We start from the raw sequence: 19,873 nt of genomic DNA, 5'->3' as shown, positions 1-19,873 counted from the left end.
CAATCATTATCACAGGTGACGGTTTCCGCAGTGTGCAGACAGCTCACATCTCACCTTCGCACAGATGTGTGCGAGGTCTGCAGAGCCGGAGCCACCTTAGTCTTTATCAGTGAAGTGGAAACTGTCTACATACCTTTGGCAATTATCAAGTGATACACAACAGAGAAGCTATCTGTCCTTTATTTGGCTTCACACACAACTACTTAAAAGTACCATACAGACAAGCATTAAAAAAAATGTTTACATATATGAATTGGTTTGATTACAGTCTATGTTTGTGACTTGCTGAACAGCACCCACTGTGGCCACAGATAGCACTTACAGGGAAATGGCAAATTGAATTTTTAAGTTGCACCAATAAATAGTTTTTTTTTAAAAAACTTTTAACATTGAATCAAATTCCAGTGTGCAATTGTGCTGTGATGATCCAACTGAGTATCACTGTCCAATTTTGAAATCTGTTTTATCATAGTGTTTTGATTTTCAGGGAAACATCAGGAGGAACATTTTGCAGCAAAGGAACCATGTATCCATCTAAGAGGAAGCAGAGGTAATAAGAGAACAAATATTGAACTCAGGTGGCCAGAAACAACACGTTTGCCACACAACTGATGAATTAATTTGCCTCACGGATGTAATCATTATTATACATGCGGTGTGTTAATTTCTTGATTTATTTTGGCCAATAAAAACACATTTCTATGTGTATGAGTCAAGACATGAGGGAAGGCACCCCTGAGTCTACTTAGCTGAGCGAGTGTTTAATATTATTTTCTTTTTAACTCTAACTTTTTATTTTGAAGAGGAAGAGGAAAAACTAAAACATTGTATTGTTATCTTAATGCCTAACATTTTGTGAATTATATAATTGTCTCATTGGCCTAATATGTTATAAATGCAGAGATAGACTATTTCTGTTCAAATATTAGACAAACTACTACTGCCTTGATAGATGTAAATGTTAAAAAATGCACTAGCACTTAGGTATGATCTGTTTGTCCTCCTATTATCTAAACTGATCCAAAAGCGCCTTCTAAAATAACGAGACACACCGTAGACTGTTGCGTTTATTTTGACTCTACAAAATCATTTCTTAATCATCATGCAAACGAGCCTTTCTTCTATATTCTCACTTTCCAGTACAGCCTACAGGAATGGAATATTTTAACACATACTAAAAAGGTTTTAAGCAGCATCACATTTTCTTCAATGGTACCTTTTTTTAAGCTTGGCATTGACATATACAGTCTATCGCTCATACTCACAAATACACAGACTCAGAGTAAATACATCTTTCCGAACAGGAACAACATTAGATATACCGTAGCCACGTTTTCCGTACTTAACTGACACATGGCTCTGAATTCAATTCTTCATCTTTATCTTCCAGTTTAGTTTTGATTTCTGACACAAAAACGGTGCCTTGTGTACTGTCCACCAATGTCCGAGTGAAACTGCTGTAGAGGCCGAAGTGTGTCATCACAGAGACCACCAGAGCCGTCGTAGAGAAGGCACTTATTAGTGACACATAAATGGTGATTGGCTGAGTTCTTTGTGGTTGTGGATGGTGAGCTCCTCCCTTTGAGAGTGGGCGAATTTAAGAATACTGCTGGGTGAATTTCTGGTGGAACTCCTTGACTTTGTTGAGCAGGATCTGCAGCTTTTCTCTCGGCGGCAAGATGGTCATCCTGACAGGAAGGGAGGAAGATAAGAAAGGAGAGAAATTAATCATTACCGTGGTGATGTCTTGGGAAGAAGTTAACAATTCATCTCCAACCAGAAATATTTCTAAAGATTATTCAATAACCACAGAGAGTATGATGGAAAAACAAGACAATCAGTCTCCCTTCTTTATAGTCATTTGCCAGTTATTAGGTACCAATAAAAAACTAAAATACAGCATAGCTAGTGTAAAACTGTTTAAATTTGCAAGTGTGCATAAAATAATCATTAATAATTGCAAGACTATTAGTATTAGACCTAATTACTTTGAACTAGGCGTACTTTAAACCGTGCACCTGTGTGCAATTTACAACCTGAAGTGGTAGGTTCCATCCCTCTGGCCGAAGCCGCTTCCAGGGACGAGGCAGATCCCCGTCTCTTCCAGCATCTTCATGCAGTAAAACATGTCTGGCTGCTGACCCATGTCCTAATAGAGAGGAAAAGGAACATGAAAGAGCTATAATAATATTCTATATATGTATGCAGCTGGCTCCAAAGAGTGTGAATTTGATCAGGACTTCAGCCATATACAAGCTCTGCTGCTTGTTAAAGCAGAAGTGAGTGATCTGGTCGTTTTCGCTAATGCTGCGTTCCAGGTAGGCTTTTGAAATCATAAATTACAGCTTCAAGTCACAACTTACGACTTTGTAGCGTTCCAGGCAACCCACTCGTGTTTTTCCGACCTGTTTTACCAGTGAAAGTCACTATAACGGCCACTCGTAACTTCCGACCCGTGAAATCATACCAGTACGTCTCTATGTACCAGATCGAACTGGTACGATTTCACAGGTCGGAAAAAAACGAGTTTCCTTGAACGCACCATAACAGTCCTCGTCCCTACGTCGCCACATTCACGGCGTTCCTTGGCTGCACACACAGCCCTGCATGCCGTTCTCTCTCCTCATTGGATAAAAACTGTAGGATACGATAAATGTTTTCTCCTCGGCTCAGAGCAGAGCAGAGGGACTGACAGACCCGTGTTTCAGACCAAACACTCTATGTAAGTGATTGCTGTCGGAAGATATAACTATTTAAGACTTATATTAACACAAATATATCACTTACTTCTGCTTTAAGTATTGCATGCACTTTTCTGGGGCATTCACGTCACTTCTATTATTTTCCTTCCAGTGCATTCTGTTTTAATTTATTGCTTGAATTTAGTGGGAATGATTTTCAATTTGCAGATAATCAAATCAATGTACAGTAGAAGTGGACCAAATGAAAGCAGAAACAGCTCAACTGATCACCTCTTTGTAACAAATAGCCATGGGTAATCATGATTTATTATTCAGCGCTTTATTTCTGAAGGAGCTCTGGAAAAGCTCTTCATTTTCAATCATTTTTACCATTTTAAAAAATGTATTCCAGAGTTTCATGGTAACTGTTCTCCCCTTTTGTCAGTGTGTTTCACAGTTACTTTAGGAGAGGCGCCCTTCGGCTTTGAGTGAGGACATAAGGACATTTATTCAGCTGTAAAAAAGGAATCTGAAGGTTGATAAGGACAAAAAAAAACAAAAAAGGAGGTGAATAGTACTTTGAAGTAAAATAAATCTTTAGTATATCCTCAGGATCCAAAGCTTTTGTAAAACTTTTTAAGTGATTAAGGACAAGCTGAAGTGCAAAATGGTTGTGTCAGTGGCAATGTTGACACTAAGACGTGTTCTCGGGGAAAAGCACAGGCAAGAACAAGATATAGGCATACTGTACTACAACTGTGTGATCTGGATGGTGAGGACAGTCACTTGAATTGATCAGGTGTCAGGGGGTCAAGCTTTACTCTGACCTTATCCTCTGTAAGGCTAATCGGATTCTCAGCGGCCCTGGTTTACCCGCCCCTCGCTGAAATTCCTACTGAGCAGTCAACCACGGGACAGGCTTGAAACCACGAGCTATTGGAAATCATTTGTTCCCTTTAGCAAAGGGGAGGCTGATATAGTGAGAACCTGGTTAAAGTGTTATTTAATCCAGCACAGTGTAGAAAGTGAGATGTCGGCCTTGTGTTGTGTGTAATGATGTTGGTAGGGGAACATGAGTGTGGTGGATCAATGCATGTTGATACCATGAAGAGAAATAACGTGAAAGAATCCGATGTGTAGTGGGGAGGACAGACCATCGAGAAAAAATATATAAATATATATATTTTATTCCTCTCATGATCAATGCGCTTGAACCGTAAAACTAATTCATTAAAATGTTTGTAAAGGGGTTAAGGACTGACCTTGGCCTCTTTGATGGCCTTTTCAGGGATGGTTATGCACGGGAAGGAGTACATGGCGCCCTGCACAGGATTGCAGCTGATGCCTTGCACAGTATTGAGAACCTGCTCGGTGAGTTTGGCCTTCTCTTCTAAGGCACTTAGGGTGGCTGTGCGCTCCTGGGTGTTGAGAGAGAGAAAGAGAGAGGATAGAAAGAGGATAGAGAGAAAAATAGATTAAACCAAAGTGAGACGTTAGGAGAATCAGAAACCACTGGCAACTACATTTGCGATGCCTGTGATTGACTGCACAAGAAACATTCATCTTATCTAACAATACCCCTGTCTTATCAGGCTCAAGGTGGTCTGGAGGAAATCTTAACCACAGGAAATGGCATTTCAAAGTCCTAAAGCTGTGTAAAAATGACCAATTGTGGAGAGGGTTATGTTTCAGCACCATTAAGTTGTCCCCTGGCTTATATTATTGGTTGTAAATGAAATAATACCCCACTCTGTCTCTGGCCTGTTTAAATGAAGTTTTCTGCTTGAGATCCTCCAGACCGCAGTGAGTTCCACTAGACGGATGAAAGCCCATGTCAAACACTGTACAATAAGTGCAAACAGATCATATGAATCCTTTCACACACAAGATAATTTTTCATACTAACAAAAGGTCATGACTTTTACAGGGTTTCATAAGTAATCTATATATACTCTCCCCAAAGCAGCTGGTTGATACACTTGAAGTGATTTCAGATTCACAGATTTGAGATAAAACTAAGTGTAACAGTATGCATACAGTGGAAGCCATTATAACAGCTACATAAAAGGACATTATTCTAAAAGTCAAACAGTCTAACACCTTCAAAAAGAGCTCCAAAGTCTATATGTCCCCAGAGAAAAGGGATGAGAAAAGTTGAGAAACAAAATAGCCAATTAAAGGAAAAAAAAAGACTATGGAAAACCCATTATCAATGGCGTTGCATTAATAATACATTGCAATAAGAATGTGTAATCCCACTTGTGTCAGTGTACTGTACTGTACAACAGATTATGGTTTAATGAGATTATAAACTGTATTGGTGAGCTGATTATCTGTGAATAGTGAAAGCTGTAGGATTACAAACGGCACCTTGATGAAGTTGTCATACGACGGTTCCCCGGGCTGCGGGGGGTTGACCACCAGGTCCATCAGAGCCTGACCAGGAACGGGAGGACACAGACGGACCGACACCAGTTTGGTCAGCTGCGCCTTCACATCATCGTCCATGTTGATGATCTCCATGTAGCCGCCACGGAAGCCACACCTTAGAAGAAGACAAAAACATTACGACGTGAAGTAGCGTCACAGAAAAATGTATGTATGACAACAAACACGCAGAGACCTCGCTGTCAACATTGTGGTCACAAGGTCTGACGGATTTATCATGAGTGAGACTACTTACTCTCCCATGTAACACTTTGAAGTGGAGTGGAACGATACCAGTTCCACTGTATTCGAGTACTCGGGGCCCATCTCAAACAGAACCTTCTTAAATGAGTGGAACTGGCAACCGTCGGCATACACGTTGTCCTGGTACACCTGGGTGATGGAGACACAATCAGACATCTCACAGGGTGAAGTGGACCAGAAAGCTGGCGGGTGTTAATGAGATATGCAGAGGCCATACTTCATCAGCCATGAGGAAGAGACGTTCCTTTGCTGCGAATCGGATTACATCTTCAATGCACTCTCTGCTCTGGACCTGACCTGTGAGAGAATAGGAGGCTCGTTATGGAGAAGCATTTGAAATGGTGACCGAGCGGGTAGTCACGTCTATTTGCTGCCACCTAGTGGCTCCACTTTGAGGAGCACATGGAATCTGTCAACCACAGAGGAGCCTGGATGTATCCATTATACCAGTGGTTCCCAACCTTTTTTGGCTTGTGACCCCATTTTGACATCACAAATTTGTGTGATCACGGCCATCAATCAAGATGCACCAGCTCAGATATTTCTGCATTTTATTCGAACTCGATTTATATTCAAGAAATGAAAGTATAGAATAGTTAAAAAATATATTTTTATCAGTATTTTTTTTCTCTATCAATTACTAGACATTTCAGGCGACCCCATTTGAATTCCAGGCGACCGCACGTGGGGTCCCGACCCCAAGGTTGAAAAACACTGCATTATACGCTATGTATGGAGATTTAATCTACAGTAATCCAATTTGACACGTTAATAATAATAATTTTGGTAGAAAAACTTTACCAGTGGGGTTTCCGGGGTTGATGATGCACAGGGCTCGAGGGTTGCAGTATTGCCGAGCTTCGTCCAGGGCGCGCTGCAGCTCGCTGATGTCCATGCTCCAGCATTTTTCTTCGTTCAGGTAATAGTTGATCTGCACGGCGCCAAGTTCGGCCAACGCAGCCGAATACAGCGGATACTGAGGTATGGAGATCATAACGCCTGCACGGGCCGCACCCTCGCCGCACACCAGCAGCTTCAGCATGGTCTGGGGAGAGTATTGGATTGATACAGAGGTGTTTTTGTAATTTAGTTGACCGAAGTTACTCTCTGAAGCAGTTTCAACAAAAACAGAACATTACAACTTTCATGACAGGAGGATTTATTGTCAAGTTGTTGTGTCTAACTGCATTCATTTTACTCAGATGTATGATTAAAAGTACACCAGAGATACAAAGTCGTAAAGTCAAAAATAAGAGGTGCTTTGTACCACAATGCCGTCGCTGGCTCCCGTGGTGAGGTAAATATTGTCTGGGTCGCAGTGAACGCCGCCGTCCCTTCGCTCGATGTAGCGGGCCACATCCTGACGCACAGAGTCGATGCCCTGACTGGCGCTGTAGGAGCCTGAGGGGGATTCACATGGAGACAACTTTGAGCTTCAACACAACGACGCACCATCAGCAAGCATCATTTGACACACGACGTGCATATAAAAGAGAGAAGAGGTGATAATAGGCGGACGGGAGTTACAGCCAACTTGCTGTGTGTGCAAAAAAAAAGCTGTCAATCTTATACACACCCATACTGTTCCCTCCACAGGACTGGAGAATGCGGTGTGCTCTACTTTTAGCATCCTCTGGGAATGCGTTGTCATTCAGTAGTTCAGGGTAGGAGCAGAGAGCCAAGACCTTGAAACAAAGGGGAGGTGTGAGTACAAAGGGTGGAAGGGACAGAATGTGAAATCCTCCACCCATTACCGCATAAGACTGATTGACACCAACTCATCTGAGGAGGATGAAATAAGTTTTTTAGTCATTCAGAAGTCACAGGGCAGGCTGCTATATTTAGGATGGGGTTAGATGAGGTTGTGGGGGTGGTTGGTGGTGGATTGGAGCAGACCTGTCGGAAGAAAGTGATTGGCTGCTGTCCCATAGCATGCGCGTCACCAATGTTGGCCTTGATGACCTCAGCAAATGGTTTCTTCATTCCCTGCAAAACATAAACACAGCATAGAGAAATGATTACACATCTCAATAATGGGAACAAGTGACAGCATTGATTCACTTTGCAGTGCACACTAGTTATTTTTACAGTGTCTGGTCTTTAACAATGCCCAACTATAAATGAGACCCCCACCCCTCACCCCGCCCCACCCCACTGGACCTCAACAACCTTGACACAGGTGTAAAAACACATGCAGGTTTTCCATAAACATTGAAGCCAGAAGAGGCTGAGTACTTTGGGACAATTTAATGACAAATATGGAAATTACTCTCTGGAGTAAACCTGTGTTTGAGTAAACAGCAGCTGCAGTCAGAGTATTTCTAAGTAATGGTGTCAGCTGTTCACTCTCTGAGGTAACTTTCCATATCTTTCTCATACACACATGCTTACTGCTACTATCTATTGTAGTACAGTTATCTATTGTAGTACAGAACACATATTAATCGACAGAAAAGCAGAGATCTTACTCAAATACACATCTACGGTATATTCTACATGGGATACAGCAGGGTATTTTAGGAAGCTTACACTACATCGTACCAGGGATAGAAACCAATTGGGAAAAACAATTCTGTGCACTCACAACCTTGACATTGATAGCGTGTGCAAACAGGGAAACAAAGTTTCAACCTGCGTAATCCACCTTATCATTACTGATACCACTAACCCTCTGACCCATAAACACAGAGACATACATTCACACGCCGACGTCTTTAACCTCATTTTGAGTGGGCTAGGTAAGATCTGGATTTATAACGGCAACAAAGCTGTGAGTTGAAAGCAAAATAAATATTTGGGGAGAAGGTGTTGCCAGAACCAACGTATCCATTTACTGTGCTCCAGGACAATATAACATTTCAGAAATATGCTATCCTGAGCAGCTGAGATCACTGACAAACAGAGGACAAACAGCAATGCAATGCAGGCAAACACGTGCACAAACACAAGCGCACACATACATGCTGTTAACACCAGATGTTGGGAACAGCGTGAAACCGCAAAGAGGCCACAAGTGGGAGCGCGCACACTCGCACCCCGCAGAAATAAAAGCAGCTTGTTTGTTTGATTTATCCAATTCAGGCTTCAGATTTAGAGCGCGTGAGCCTCTGGTTCTCTCATTGGTCACACATAAGAGGCGTCTCTCTGGCTCGACCAATAACATAATACGAGAGGAATAACACCCCTAGGTCAAAAGTACCGCCCATTCATGACAGAGACCTTATAGAAACAAACTGACCTCGGCTTTTGAGAACAGACCAGAAAAACCAGAGCTTTTTGTCCCCCATCACTGATAAACAGTCGAGCTAAAGTTCTACCAGAAGGAGAAACTTTGTGTTCTCGATGCAGAGATAATGCAGTATTGAGTACGCTCAGCCGCAGCAAAGAATTGTCATTAATTCATCATTCACCATTTTTCCACCAGTCGATACCAAAGACATCCAAAATTCAGACCAATGCAAACTCAGTACGGCCTCTTTAACGCGAAACATTTCAAAGGTTTGCATATCACATTTCATTCTGGCAGAATGTGTGGAAAGGATGTGACCAAAAATTTGTCTCCTCCATGAAGTTATGTGTGTCCATTGTCTGTAGCTCTCTCAAAGGGTTCCCATTCACTATCAGCTAGCTGCTCATTTGGACAAAAACAAAGACCACAAAGTAATAACTGCATGGAGCCTTTATCTGTGTGTGCTTGTTAACTGGTGCACTCAGTTGGCTCAGTGTTGGTCTGGTTCTACTCAACCCATCTTTACTGTTAAAGGAAAAGAAAGGAAAAGAAATCAGGAACAATGCCATGCTTGTACTGTAAGAGAAGAGCAGAGACCTCAAGGTGTGTTGGAAACGGGAGTAGAGGATCACGGTGTGCATTTGCGTATTTAATACCACCAGACAAAAGAGAAGAATACCCTTGTGACCTGTTTCCCAAAGTAACACAACACCGCCCACCACTGCGACTTGGAAAACAGAGGAGCCCGCAAAATGAAGAGGAATGTGTTGACGAAACTTAGAATAAGAAGTGTCTACAGAATCTCAGCTCTGGATTGTAGATTACCTTTTTTTTGCTTTCTAACTCAGTGCTGTCTCCTGCTGTTGAAAATGTGCGGTTAATGAAGAAAGAATTAACAGCACTTCTCCCGTCTTGAAGGGAAATGTGATGAATAAAACTCTGTTAGCAGCTATAACGAGTATGGTAATTATCTTATTGCTTCTCTGAAATTGCTCCCATCCCTCAACATCTTGGCTGGGTTCGCAATTTCTTCTGCTTTCTGAACATCTAAACACCGGGGCTTGATAATGCCGGCTCAGCCTCTTCGTACAATTGAGAGGAAAATAAATACCCCACAGGGAGGTGGGTTGGCTGCGAATAAGCGCTGATCAGAACAAGCAGAGCATAAAATCTTTGATACCGGTGAACCATCTGGTTAAAAAGGTCACTGCTGTCATTACGGCCCCTGCAGGCCCGTGCCACCGAGCATTTCACCTGCGCAAGGATCTGTTCGCATACTCATCCCTTCCTGAGCAAAGCACTCAAGAGAGGACAGTTTTCACACCAGACTGCACTCGGTACACTAACAGCTGGTTGCCACATCACCATAAACAGTGCCAGAGGAAGGGATCAGATAGTGCTTAAAAAAAGAGGAATGCACAAATGACCTGGCTCAGCAGTGGCAGTAACTTCAAAGGAACTGTGATATCTATAACACTACTTTATCTCATACAATCAAAATGTTCGAGAGAGAGGAGCAAAGTAGAATATTTCCTGGCATTACACCTTCGAGAGAGCAATTACTGTGTTTGTGTTTCGCCAGGTCGGACAGTTTGATATCTTAGACATTAGGAATTTTCATAGGTTGACTGACACATTTTATCACTGGGTCATCAGACAGTGAAAGACGTTGGTACAACCAGACTGGACAGAAAAAACACTGCAGTAATTCAGACTATGGACTTTCACCTCTCTTCCTCTTTGCATGAGCAACTGAGATTTAAAAAACATGACAGGATGAAAAAGCAAAGAATGTGACTTCCAAAAAAAAAAAACCCATGAGTTAGAGATTAACTCTCAGGACTGGACCGAAGATGAGAGATGAGAAACTTTTGTGGGTATAATCTGGATCATACCGGCCCGACAAATTGTCTGATATGATCAACTTTCTCAGGAATCACTAACTAACTGATGGACTTTGATACAAGACAGGGTAAACAATTCGCCAAGTTGATGACACAGAAATTTCCTACGGGATAATATTAAGACTGCAATGATGAGAATATAATTAGGAAAGGAAACCTACTAATCTGCAATTATAAGTAATGACAGGCACAGACAAAAAAACACAAGCATTCATTAGGAGCAAATAAGCATGGTGAAGGGTCCCCTTTAATTGAGTCAAAGCTTCCGTGTAATTTTAAAATAATTATTTCAATTTGAGGTTAAAAGACTCAGGGGATCATTGAGGCAAATCCCGGATGATTTATCATGATTTACCATAATCATCCGATTTAAATTAAGTAAACATAAAGAGACTCCTAGAAAGTTGTTTTTTTTTTTTTTTTAACAGTTTTTACAGTTTTACAGTTTTTGTGCTATCTCTTTATGTATTACTGTTACTGTCCTTGTGATTTTTGCTACCACTGCAAAACAAGTTTCCCTCTGGGCGATAATAAAGCTGAACTGAACTGTCTTCTTATACACAATATGTTGGGCAATAAAGGGTACAATGCCACAGACTGAACAGCAGAAACAATTTATGGTGAGTTGATGCAATGACAGACTGATGATGACATAATATTTAGCATGCACAGAGATGAGAAGTGCGAAGAGATCTGCTGTAACTGCGGCTCCAGCCAGGTGCCTGTTGTTGAGTTATACAAACCTCGGAGAGCTCCCTCTCCAGCTCCACAGCCCGCTGCACGATGGGCCCCCTCACGGCGTACTCCACCTTCTTCACCGTGGGGTTCATGGTGTCGATGGTCAGCACCTTGGCCCGGTGAACCACTCCATTTTCAGACATTTTCTCTTTGGGGAGTCCACGTCGCGTTGCACTCAGACTCGATAAGGCTCTGCCGGGAGAGGAGGAAGAGGAGGAGGGCAGAGGGGGACAGGTCAGTGAGCGGACCCCGGGAGAAGAACCACCGAGCCGCCGCGCTCCGGCTCCAGCTCCGGCTAACAACTCGCTTCGACCTCGGCTCAAGAGCCCGACGTTTCTGGATGAGAGCAACTGCATCCGTGAGGCTGACATGTTGCACGCTTCTTTTTTTAAAAAGTGGAGCAAACTTTGTTTAAAAAAAAGAACAAAACCCTCTCTGCGGTTCGACTAGTCTAGAAGACCTGCACGATGCCGCCGCTTGCTTCACTCGAGGAGTGAAATCAAAGTTGTGCAAGTGGACGCCGCCGCCGCGCTCCTAAAAATGACTAAGCGTTCAGACCTTTGAACCTTCACAGAGGTGATAGTGCTCATGGGACGTCGATAATATTAAAATAGAGTCCCAGGAGGGTTCTTGCCCTGCACCCACACCCACACACACAGACAAAAGTTTTCCCTCTGAAAGTTTTGGGGTTCATTCCCTGCACTCATGGCAACAACTACTACATGCGCGAACGTATCCCTCCCCTTTGTGTGGCTACATGTCCACCGTTATCCCACCCACCCCCACTCCTTCTCCCGTATCCTACGCACCGTGAGGCTGTCAGTCAGGGTCGCTTCTCCGGTTACTGGCTCTAAACTGCTTTGGACTACAGATCTGCTGGCTCACGGTGATATATAACCGGCGGTCCGGAGCAGCTCCCAACCGCGACAAGCCTCCGTTTTTTTTTCTCGTTTTTTTTGTCCTGGGAGCTCCATGCGATTTGGGTGGAGACTGTGAAGGCGACTAGGTGAAGAAAATTAATTATGAAAGCTCCTCCTATCTGGACTGGACTTATGCTGGGTGGCTTGATGCAAATTACTTAAAGTTTTTATCATACCTGCCAACAGAGAAAGAAATGCCACATTAAAAATGACTTGAATGCAAGAAAACAAACTGTTGGGAGAATAAATTTTGGCCTATAGTTAAATGTATTGTGTCACTGTTGCTCAGCAGCATCTAGGCCTTTGTTGGTGGTCTACTGGCTGGGGTCAAATTTCACATCATTGGTCCTGCTCCCCTGACAGCCTCACTCACAGTAACCTCTAGTCTACATCTATACAAAGTGAACATAAAGAGCAGAGAGTGTCTAAATGAAAACCGGGATTTGAAACTACTTACTGGGATGTTACTGATCCTCAGTGTGACTTTCAGTGAAACTCTGCCTTCACACTGAAAAGTGAGAGAGCGATAGGTTCTTGAAATCGCCAGTGGAGATTTAAAGAAAAGAAAAAACAAGACAAAAACACAGCAATTATTGTGCCCTGGTGTGTTTATCAAATAATGGTGTGTGTCTGTTTTGTCAATAGTCTATTACTACACTATTATTGTAGTATTTTACAGTGTGAAAGTCAGCTTTTTTTCTCTAGCACATAATTTTGTGACTTTTATCATTTTAAAGTTCAACACACTTTGCAGTCCACTTGATCCATGCTGTGTCAGCTATCATAACACTGGCCGATATATGAATAAAACACTATATAAACATTACTATCTTTCACTGGCAGGCTGTTTGAATTGAAACACTGATATTGAAACCATTCAAGTGCCTTTGCTTCGTTTTTAGGAAGTGGTTTTATATTATTTGCAGCTGCACACTTATTTAGCAATGACATTTTCAACCAACAGAGTGCAGACATTATTATATCACATCAACTGTAAGAAAAATGGGAATAAATCACTCAATGATACAAAGACCCATAGAAAGTATTAAGTAACCAACTATATTTAGGATCAGAACTAGAGCAGACAAATAAATTATTTCCTCTTTTTTTTTTAAGGCTAAATCATTCAAGTGTCATAACAATGAACAGTAGGCCCTTATCCCAGTGCAACATTTTCACATGATCTCTAATACAATTTAAGATACAGTGCAACCCTTGTGATAACGTTAGTATTCAGTGAGCCAAGATAATTTAAACTGTTATAACTTATCTATCCAGCTTTCATTGCTGTGACAATTTGGCCTTGAAGCCAGTGAAGTTAGACACAATTGTGAGACAGTGACCTTTCACTTAAATGCAAAACAAAGCCAAAGGATTTTTCACTTTGGTATGGCATACTCCATACCAGATTAACGGCAATGTATTTTTTCTACTGAACAGGTCTTATGAGTCAGCTAATCATGGTGTTGATATCAGATGAACAGATGGCAGTTGTTTTTACGCCTCTATTGTAAAACTGTGTGTCAACATGTAATAATATGTTTGCAGTCAAAGTTCACATAACAGGTGAAAGGCTATTCACCAGTTAATTCACATATGAGGTGAAACATTGGAGATCTACTCTAAATTGAGATGTTATAGAAAAAGCTAAACTCTTTCATCAAAAATGAGTGGCTGCAACTATATCAGAGAGAGTCTGCGTGGCCACTGTACGCAGTGCAAAGCTGGGGACCGATGATGGGATAAGCAGGAAGAGCTGATGCTGCGCTGTCTGAAGCCCATAGCTTTTGCACTCCTCTGTAACTAGGTAGCACTGTAGCGGCTGGTGTGAGAATCCAAGAACAAAGTCTTCAGTGTTGCCTCTCTGAGCCCTCTCCTCTGGGGGGACACACGGCGTCTCTTCCTGGCTGAAGTATCGTGTTGTGCTGAAGATGTAGAACAGCTTCAGCAGCTCCCAGCAGCGGGCCTTGGCGGGTAAAGGAGGGTCACCGGGCGTCTGATTAGTGAGCGTCCGCACGCAGGAGACTGACCGACGCGTTTCACGGTTGATGAGAAGAAGCGCCAGCACGTCAGGGCGCAGGGATACAGATGCTGGTAAACAGCGTTCTCCCACAGCCAGGCAGTCTCTCAGGGTCTCCACCAGGGGCGACCAGAAACGACACACCAGCCCACTCTCGGCTCTGTGCAGGGAAGGGGTAGGGCCGCACAGCACGCACACATCTGCCCCGGGTAAGAGCTGGAAGCGGAGCAGGCGATGGGCCACGGTGGGACTGCCATGAGGAAGGAAAACTGGGTAGTCACAAGAAGCTGACCCCGAGGCCGAGAGGGAGCGAATCAAAGCGGAGAGCAGCACAACTTCTTGCGGTGCCAGGCGCCACCACTTCTCAGTTGCTGCCGTTACTCGCCCGTGGACAATGAGGCAACCGAACTCGCTGTCCGCAGCCTGAGCGAAGCCGTCCACGGCCTCCTGGAGAAGAGCAGGGTTTGGGGGCAGCAGCGAATCAGCACAGTGTGTCAAGCTGCCAAGGATGCCCTCTTGCCTCTCCTCCAAGAGCTGGTCGATGAGGCTGAAGCAGGAACGCAAGTCCCTCTTCAGCCTCTCCACATTCCTCATGTTGGCCAGCTCATCCTGCCCCAACACCAGCACCATGCAGTTCCACACATTCTCCAGGAGGCGTTGTAGGCGCACCTCCTCCTCTTTGCTGCTGCTGCTGCTTGCATCATCACCTTGTCCACCTCCGGTCACAGCGATGAGCATCACACTGTCCTGGAAAACTCTCCACACGACCTTCCCCCCGCCTTCAGTCTCACAGCAGGACAGCACCACTCCCTGGCCACCTCCAAACATGTGCACACCATTCAGGGAGCCGATGACAGAGAAGGGCAGCTGTTGTTTGGAGGCTCCCCGTGTGAAAAGGGGAACCCCACTGCTGGCTGTGAGGCAGAGGAGCTGTGTTGACCGGTCCTGGAGCATCATCATCATCATCATGGGGGTTGGGGGGGGGTTGTTTAGCTAGTGCACGGTCAAGAGACTCGCTTTTCAGGTGCAGCAGATCACTGAACCACTCAACTAACTCAACTCCTCGCTGATCTGACTGTGTTATAATGAGAATCGTAAAGTCAGAAGCTGAACAACCAACAGTTTAAGCTAAATCTGGCTCCGGTGTTGCATCATAATGCAAGCACCAGGATGAGCCGTTAACGTTACTGTACGTACGGTTAAACCATTTCCCCGCAGCTGAAGCTGGCTGAAGCGGTTAAGATAACAACGACAAGACAGTGTATCATGCGGCAAATCTATCTATCTATCATGACCTGACCGAACACGCACTGCTGGCTTCGTTAACCACCCGGTTGTGTCGGCTAACTGTTGTTTAACATCATGCTACTAGGTTAACAAAAGAAGTTACCGTCGTTTCCACAGTAACGCTGTCCCATGATTCATTCTTCGAACGGTCGGGCGGACACACGGCGGTTACATCCGGCTGGTCGAGCGGCAGTTGTGAGTTACGAGCTCTGGTGCAGCCGCCGAGGCAGCGGTACAAGCAGACCGACCTGGGTTCAGTTCAGTCCAGTCCGCCCCCAAAAGCGCGTTGAAGAAGTGCTGTTGTTCACATGCATGGAGTTTTAGCATCCGTTAGCTCACTTCTCGCGAGAGTCAAAACGACCCCCGCGAATGGCGCTCCTCCTCAGTGTTCTGTGCATTTATTGGTAATGGCGATTCTGTTACATTTAGCTAGATGTTTCATCAGATAATCATACAAGTAACTGATTTTACTCAAAGCAAATGGTCAAATTAACAAATAAAAAATATTACTGAACAATAGAATAAAAAACAAAAAAAAAATCCTATTAGATGTTTTACACAAGAATCTATATTTCATTATTTTTCTTCAATTCAGATTCCTTTTGAAGTATTTTTAGCCTCCCCACCCTAAAACACCTCTATTTACTTTAGCATGTATATTGTATTTCTAATTCACATTAGTAAAGAATTTGAGAACCCCCCCCACACACACACACACACACACTTGTTATGGTTCTCTACAACTCAATTTGCAAGTCTGGCCAAAACTAATTGAGGAACTGGCCCGAAAAATCAGGGAACTGAATAATTAAATAGTTTTGTTTTTGAATCTTCTGTTTTTTGTAAAACACATGGAAATGTAATGTATCAATAGGTAACCTTCATTTTGTCTATTTCATGATCTAAACCTCAGCTGCCTCCATGATTATATCTGGAATACACCAAAATACCTCTGGCAGCACTCTGTCAGCTGCCTTTCACAAGCAGTCATGTCCATCATGCAGTGCTGTGAAACAGCTGACCAGCAGAGAACAGGAAAAAAAACAAAAACAAAAAACATATCACTTAAACTTTTGAGTAGGAAAGAATGTTTTTATTCATTAAATATAAAACAGTCCAGAACAGTGATGACTAAAATAGAACAATAGAAAAGGCACCATAATTTACTCAAAAATCACACTGTGCCATGAAAAATAAAACAGTCTCCTTTCTTCTACTGTGGCTGAAAATAGATGGTCATCTTCCTGAAAATGTGTTCTACACTCGAAATCCCGTGGCAGTATAATGGCTTGGCATGAGGAGCAGTGTTGAGGTCAACTTTTCCCTGTAGCATCAAAATGAAGGCCTGCAGAACAAAAAATGCACACACATGCAAACACATTAAGCACGTAAGTTTAACAGTATTTGTATAATCAGAGACACTTTATTATTCTCAGTCAGAGCCCCAATATAAGTCTTTTATATGAAAAAAAAATCTATACTGAATTCCACTTCCACTGGAACACTTCAATCTAAGAGACACAGAAGGGAACACCTGCCTAACTCAAGGGAACCAGCTCTTCAGCTGCACTTTGTGTAATGCTATGAAAAAAGTTGGTTGAACTGGATGTGTGTATCTGAATGCGTCAACAGGTTAGCAGACTTACCATGAATACAGTGGTTTCACAAGAAGGAGCAGACCTTCTGCGGCCTGAAAGGGTTGGTGCTGGAGGACACACCGGTGAGCAGTGGGTCCTGCAAAGCGTTCTGAATGCAAAACTGTTGAAGGTCTGCAGCTGCCTGGGAGACCTGGTGACAAAAAATGAACCAACATGTAAATTGTGATTAGATTAGGGCTGATATAACAGCAGAACAGCACTCCATTATAGAGCATTATAAAACAAATAACTTACCACAATGAACGTTTAAAGTAACCGTGTTTTTAACCTTAATCCAACCTTGAAGTCAGGATATCTTCTCCTCTTGTTACTTAAATTTTGACCAGTCTCTTTCTAATCATCATATCCGGGTGGGGTGACCAATTATCCGACCATCTGACCGATTGCAGCATCCAAGTCACACGAGCAACAATCTTTTTGATAGAGTAAAAATGGGTAGTAACTGTGGCACCTCTGCCTATAAATCATACTGTCCAGAATTATAGGAACATGCTTATGGTACAAGGCCAAACAAAAGCATGTCATTGATCAATGAAACACAAAAATTACCATTTCAACTGTAACTACATGTTGTAATGGCAGTAGCTGCCAAAATAATCCCAGTAGGATTTGTTTTTTACTTATGTTGCAGCCCAACTGTAAATATTTTCCATCTTGATGCACAATGAATTAAAAGCATTAGGGAATGGACTGGGGTAGTGTATGCCTTGTTATAAGCTGTATTGATTAGTCAATCTACTGATTCATGGAGAGAACCTTTATGCAACAACTATATTAATAGATTTAATTTCTCCAGCTCTCCTTTAAACAAAGGAAAATACCAGACTAATCCTGGATCTAATTTCTGAAACAAGATGACCTGCTACTTTTCTTGGTCCTGAATGATTTTTCATGTTATTATAATATTATGTCAAAATGACACGTATGAGGTTGTCGCATTATTAAGGCTATTTGGCATTACGATGGGTCCTTTTCATTAATAGGAAAAAACAGTCACCTCACCACACAAAACGATGATAAAAACTATCTAGCTGCAGGGCCCCAGACTTAACTTTTTGTACTAGGAGCACAGTGGCCTCTAACTTAAATTTTTAGGAGCGCAAGCAGAAAACTTACGGCTGCACACCGTAAATCGACTTGCAAAGCAAATATTCACATTTCCTTTTCATTCATGATCCTCACACAAATTAGACTGCCACCTGTAATGGCAGATTAGAGTCTTTGCGTAGCCCCTTCCATGTTTCCCAGTGTTAAAGGGCAAATTTACTGGTTGCACATGCGCAAAAAGATCAATAATTTACTTGCACCATCTCAAATTTAAGGGGCAAAATATTCTCTATTCACATATTCTCTACATCTTTGTACTTTTTATTTTATCCATTGTACTCCTTAGTAACGCTACAATAGGTAATCTTTGAAATCATTGGTTCAATACTATCAAAGGTACATTGGCTGTTCTGACCTGTTGAGTGATGAATCTATAATTGTATCAGTTTTTTTTTTTTTTTAAACCAGGGCTCCAACTCTTTTCTTACATGCTTAGAAATTATGACAAATTCATCATAGCACAAAGCAAAAACATGTTGCTTTTGTTTTTAAACCACACCCAAAACTAGCTATCTGCTGCTCCTCTAGCAACAGGTCCAATACTGGAAACACTTATCAACTCCAAGTCTCTAGTTTTTTCACTAGGCATTTCTTTGGAAAATAAATACTACTTAGTGGGGTCTGAAAAAGTCAAACAGCTGGTAGCTGGTGTCACAATGTAATAACTAATTTTGTAGGACAACTCAATCTTTTCCAGGAAATTTGTCTTTTTTCCCCCTCAGTTTCCCCATGTGTTTTCCATGGCTGGAGAATTGTTCAACCATTTTCCAGGTTTTCCAGGACGCGTGGGAAACCCTGAAAAACCTTTAGTTTCTCTCGGAGCAACGCCCTGTTGACTGTCGGCTAACCTGCTAGCTAAAATGCTACTAGCCTAGCCTCTGGCAGCAGTTAGCATCGTCGTTAGCCTAGCTAGTACACCGAGGCTAACGGTGGAGATTTCTCCTGCTATCTGGGCAGGAAACCAACAAAAAAACACCAACAAAACAAAATTACCTTCACTCTGTTTATGCTCGCCTCGAACCGGAGCTGCTGTACGACTTTTTTCATGGCTACAAGATTTGAGGAACCCGACATTTTCGAGGCGTGTTGTGAGAAAATATAAACGCCGAGCGGTGGTGGGTGGGTGGGATTCGAGTCTGGGGCTGGATGATGATGCTGAGACAAAAGCAAAGATGATGACATCCGGATTCCAGTTCTTCACTTCTGACCGCTACACCTAATAAAATACACCAGTGGGCGCCAAATCACACAGACAAAAATAAAGCATTTAATTAAAAATATCTTTATTATACTGTTAGACCAGCAGGGCAGACCATTATCTTCCTAATGTCAATATGCTTTCGTTTCGTTTAAATCTCATATTTTATACATTTACAACATGTAAACATTGAAGTTAGTTCAAAACGAAACCTTAGGCATTCCATATAATTAACACGTAGACGAGATTACCAAATACTCCAAATCTGTACTTGGTAGATAGATACCCCACCCCCCAACCCCTGATTGTAGTTTAAAGTCTGAATTGTCAGTGTTGATTTGTGTGTAAAAAGAAATGGCAGATTAAAGTGCTTTCTGATTTGATCAGCTTTGGTGAAGAAATGATATGTGCGTGTCCATAAACAAACAAAACGAAAAACA

At 42.5% G+C, this 19,873-nt stretch overlaps 3 protein-coding genes across 6 annotated transcripts; all 3 read right to left on the bottom strand.

The window, feature by feature from the left end:
* Positions 1 to 1,054: 1,054 nt before the first annotated feature.
* gpt (glutamic--pyruvic transaminase) lies at positions 1,055 to 15,820 on the bottom strand. Of its 4 annotated transcripts, XM_085804524.1 has the most exons (13): positions 15,574 to 15,738; positions 12,621 to 12,671; positions 11,249 to 11,435; positions 7,269 to 7,358; positions 6,949 to 7,057; positions 6,640 to 6,773; positions 6,174 to 6,417; positions 5,590 to 5,669; positions 5,365 to 5,501; positions 5,052 to 5,226; positions 3,944 to 4,099; positions 2,037 to 2,149; positions 1,055 to 1,688 (listed from the first exon to the last, which is right to left on the bottom strand). In XM_085804524.1, exons 3-13 carry the CDS (start codon positions 11,384 to 11,386, stop codon positions 1,598 to 1,600), a joined length of 1,467 nt encoding a protein of 488 aa, XP_085660650.1. In that variant the 5' UTR covers positions 11,387 to 11,435; positions 12,621 to 12,671; positions 15,574 to 15,738; the 3' UTR covers positions 1,055 to 1,597. The 4 variants fall into 4 exon arrangements, with proteins under 4 accessions (XP_085660650.1, XP_085660649.1, XP_085660651.1 ...); XM_085804523.1 differs by lacking the exon at positions 12,621 to 12,671 and having other exon boundaries at positions 15,574 to 15,820; XM_085804525.1 differs by lacking the exons at positions 12,621 to 12,671; positions 15,574 to 15,738 and adding an exon at positions 12,053 to 12,174.
* On the bottom strand, positions 13,207 to 15,224 carry fuz (fuzzy planar cell polarity protein). The gene has a single exon (XM_085804526.1). The coding sequence runs from the start codon at positions 15,150 to 15,152 to the stop codon at positions 13,824 to 13,826; it is 1,329 nt and encodes a 442-aa protein (XP_085660652.1). The 5' UTR covers positions 15,153 to 15,224; the 3' UTR covers positions 13,207 to 13,823.
* Positions 15,821 to 16,541: 721 nt separating the features above from the next.
* On the bottom strand, positions 16,542 to 19,326 carry LOC146970447 (guanine nucleotide-binding protein G(I)/G(S)/G(O) subunit gamma-5-like). The gene is made up of 3 exons (XM_085804521.1): positions 19,229 to 19,326; positions 17,117 to 17,258; positions 16,542 to 16,815 (listed from the first exon to the last, which is right to left on the bottom strand). Exons 1-2 carry the CDS (start codon positions 19,307 to 19,309, stop codon positions 17,133 to 17,135), a joined length of 207 nt encoding a protein of 68 aa, XP_085660647.1. The 5' UTR covers positions 19,310 to 19,326; the 3' UTR covers positions 16,542 to 16,815; positions 17,117 to 17,132.
* Between the last annotated feature and the right edge of the window lie 547 nt (positions 19,327 to 19,873).

Source organism: Trachurus japonicus, chromosome 17, assembly GCF_045865225.1.
Source record: "Trachurus japonicus isolate A0001 chromosome 17, Traja_1.0".
Lineage (NCBI taxonomy): Eukaryota > Metazoa > Chordata > Actinopteri > Carangiformes > Carangidae > Trachurus > Trachurus japonicus.
The sequence above is the reverse complement of the archived record's forward strand: the minus strand, read 5'-3'. Positions and strand labels throughout refer to the sequence as shown.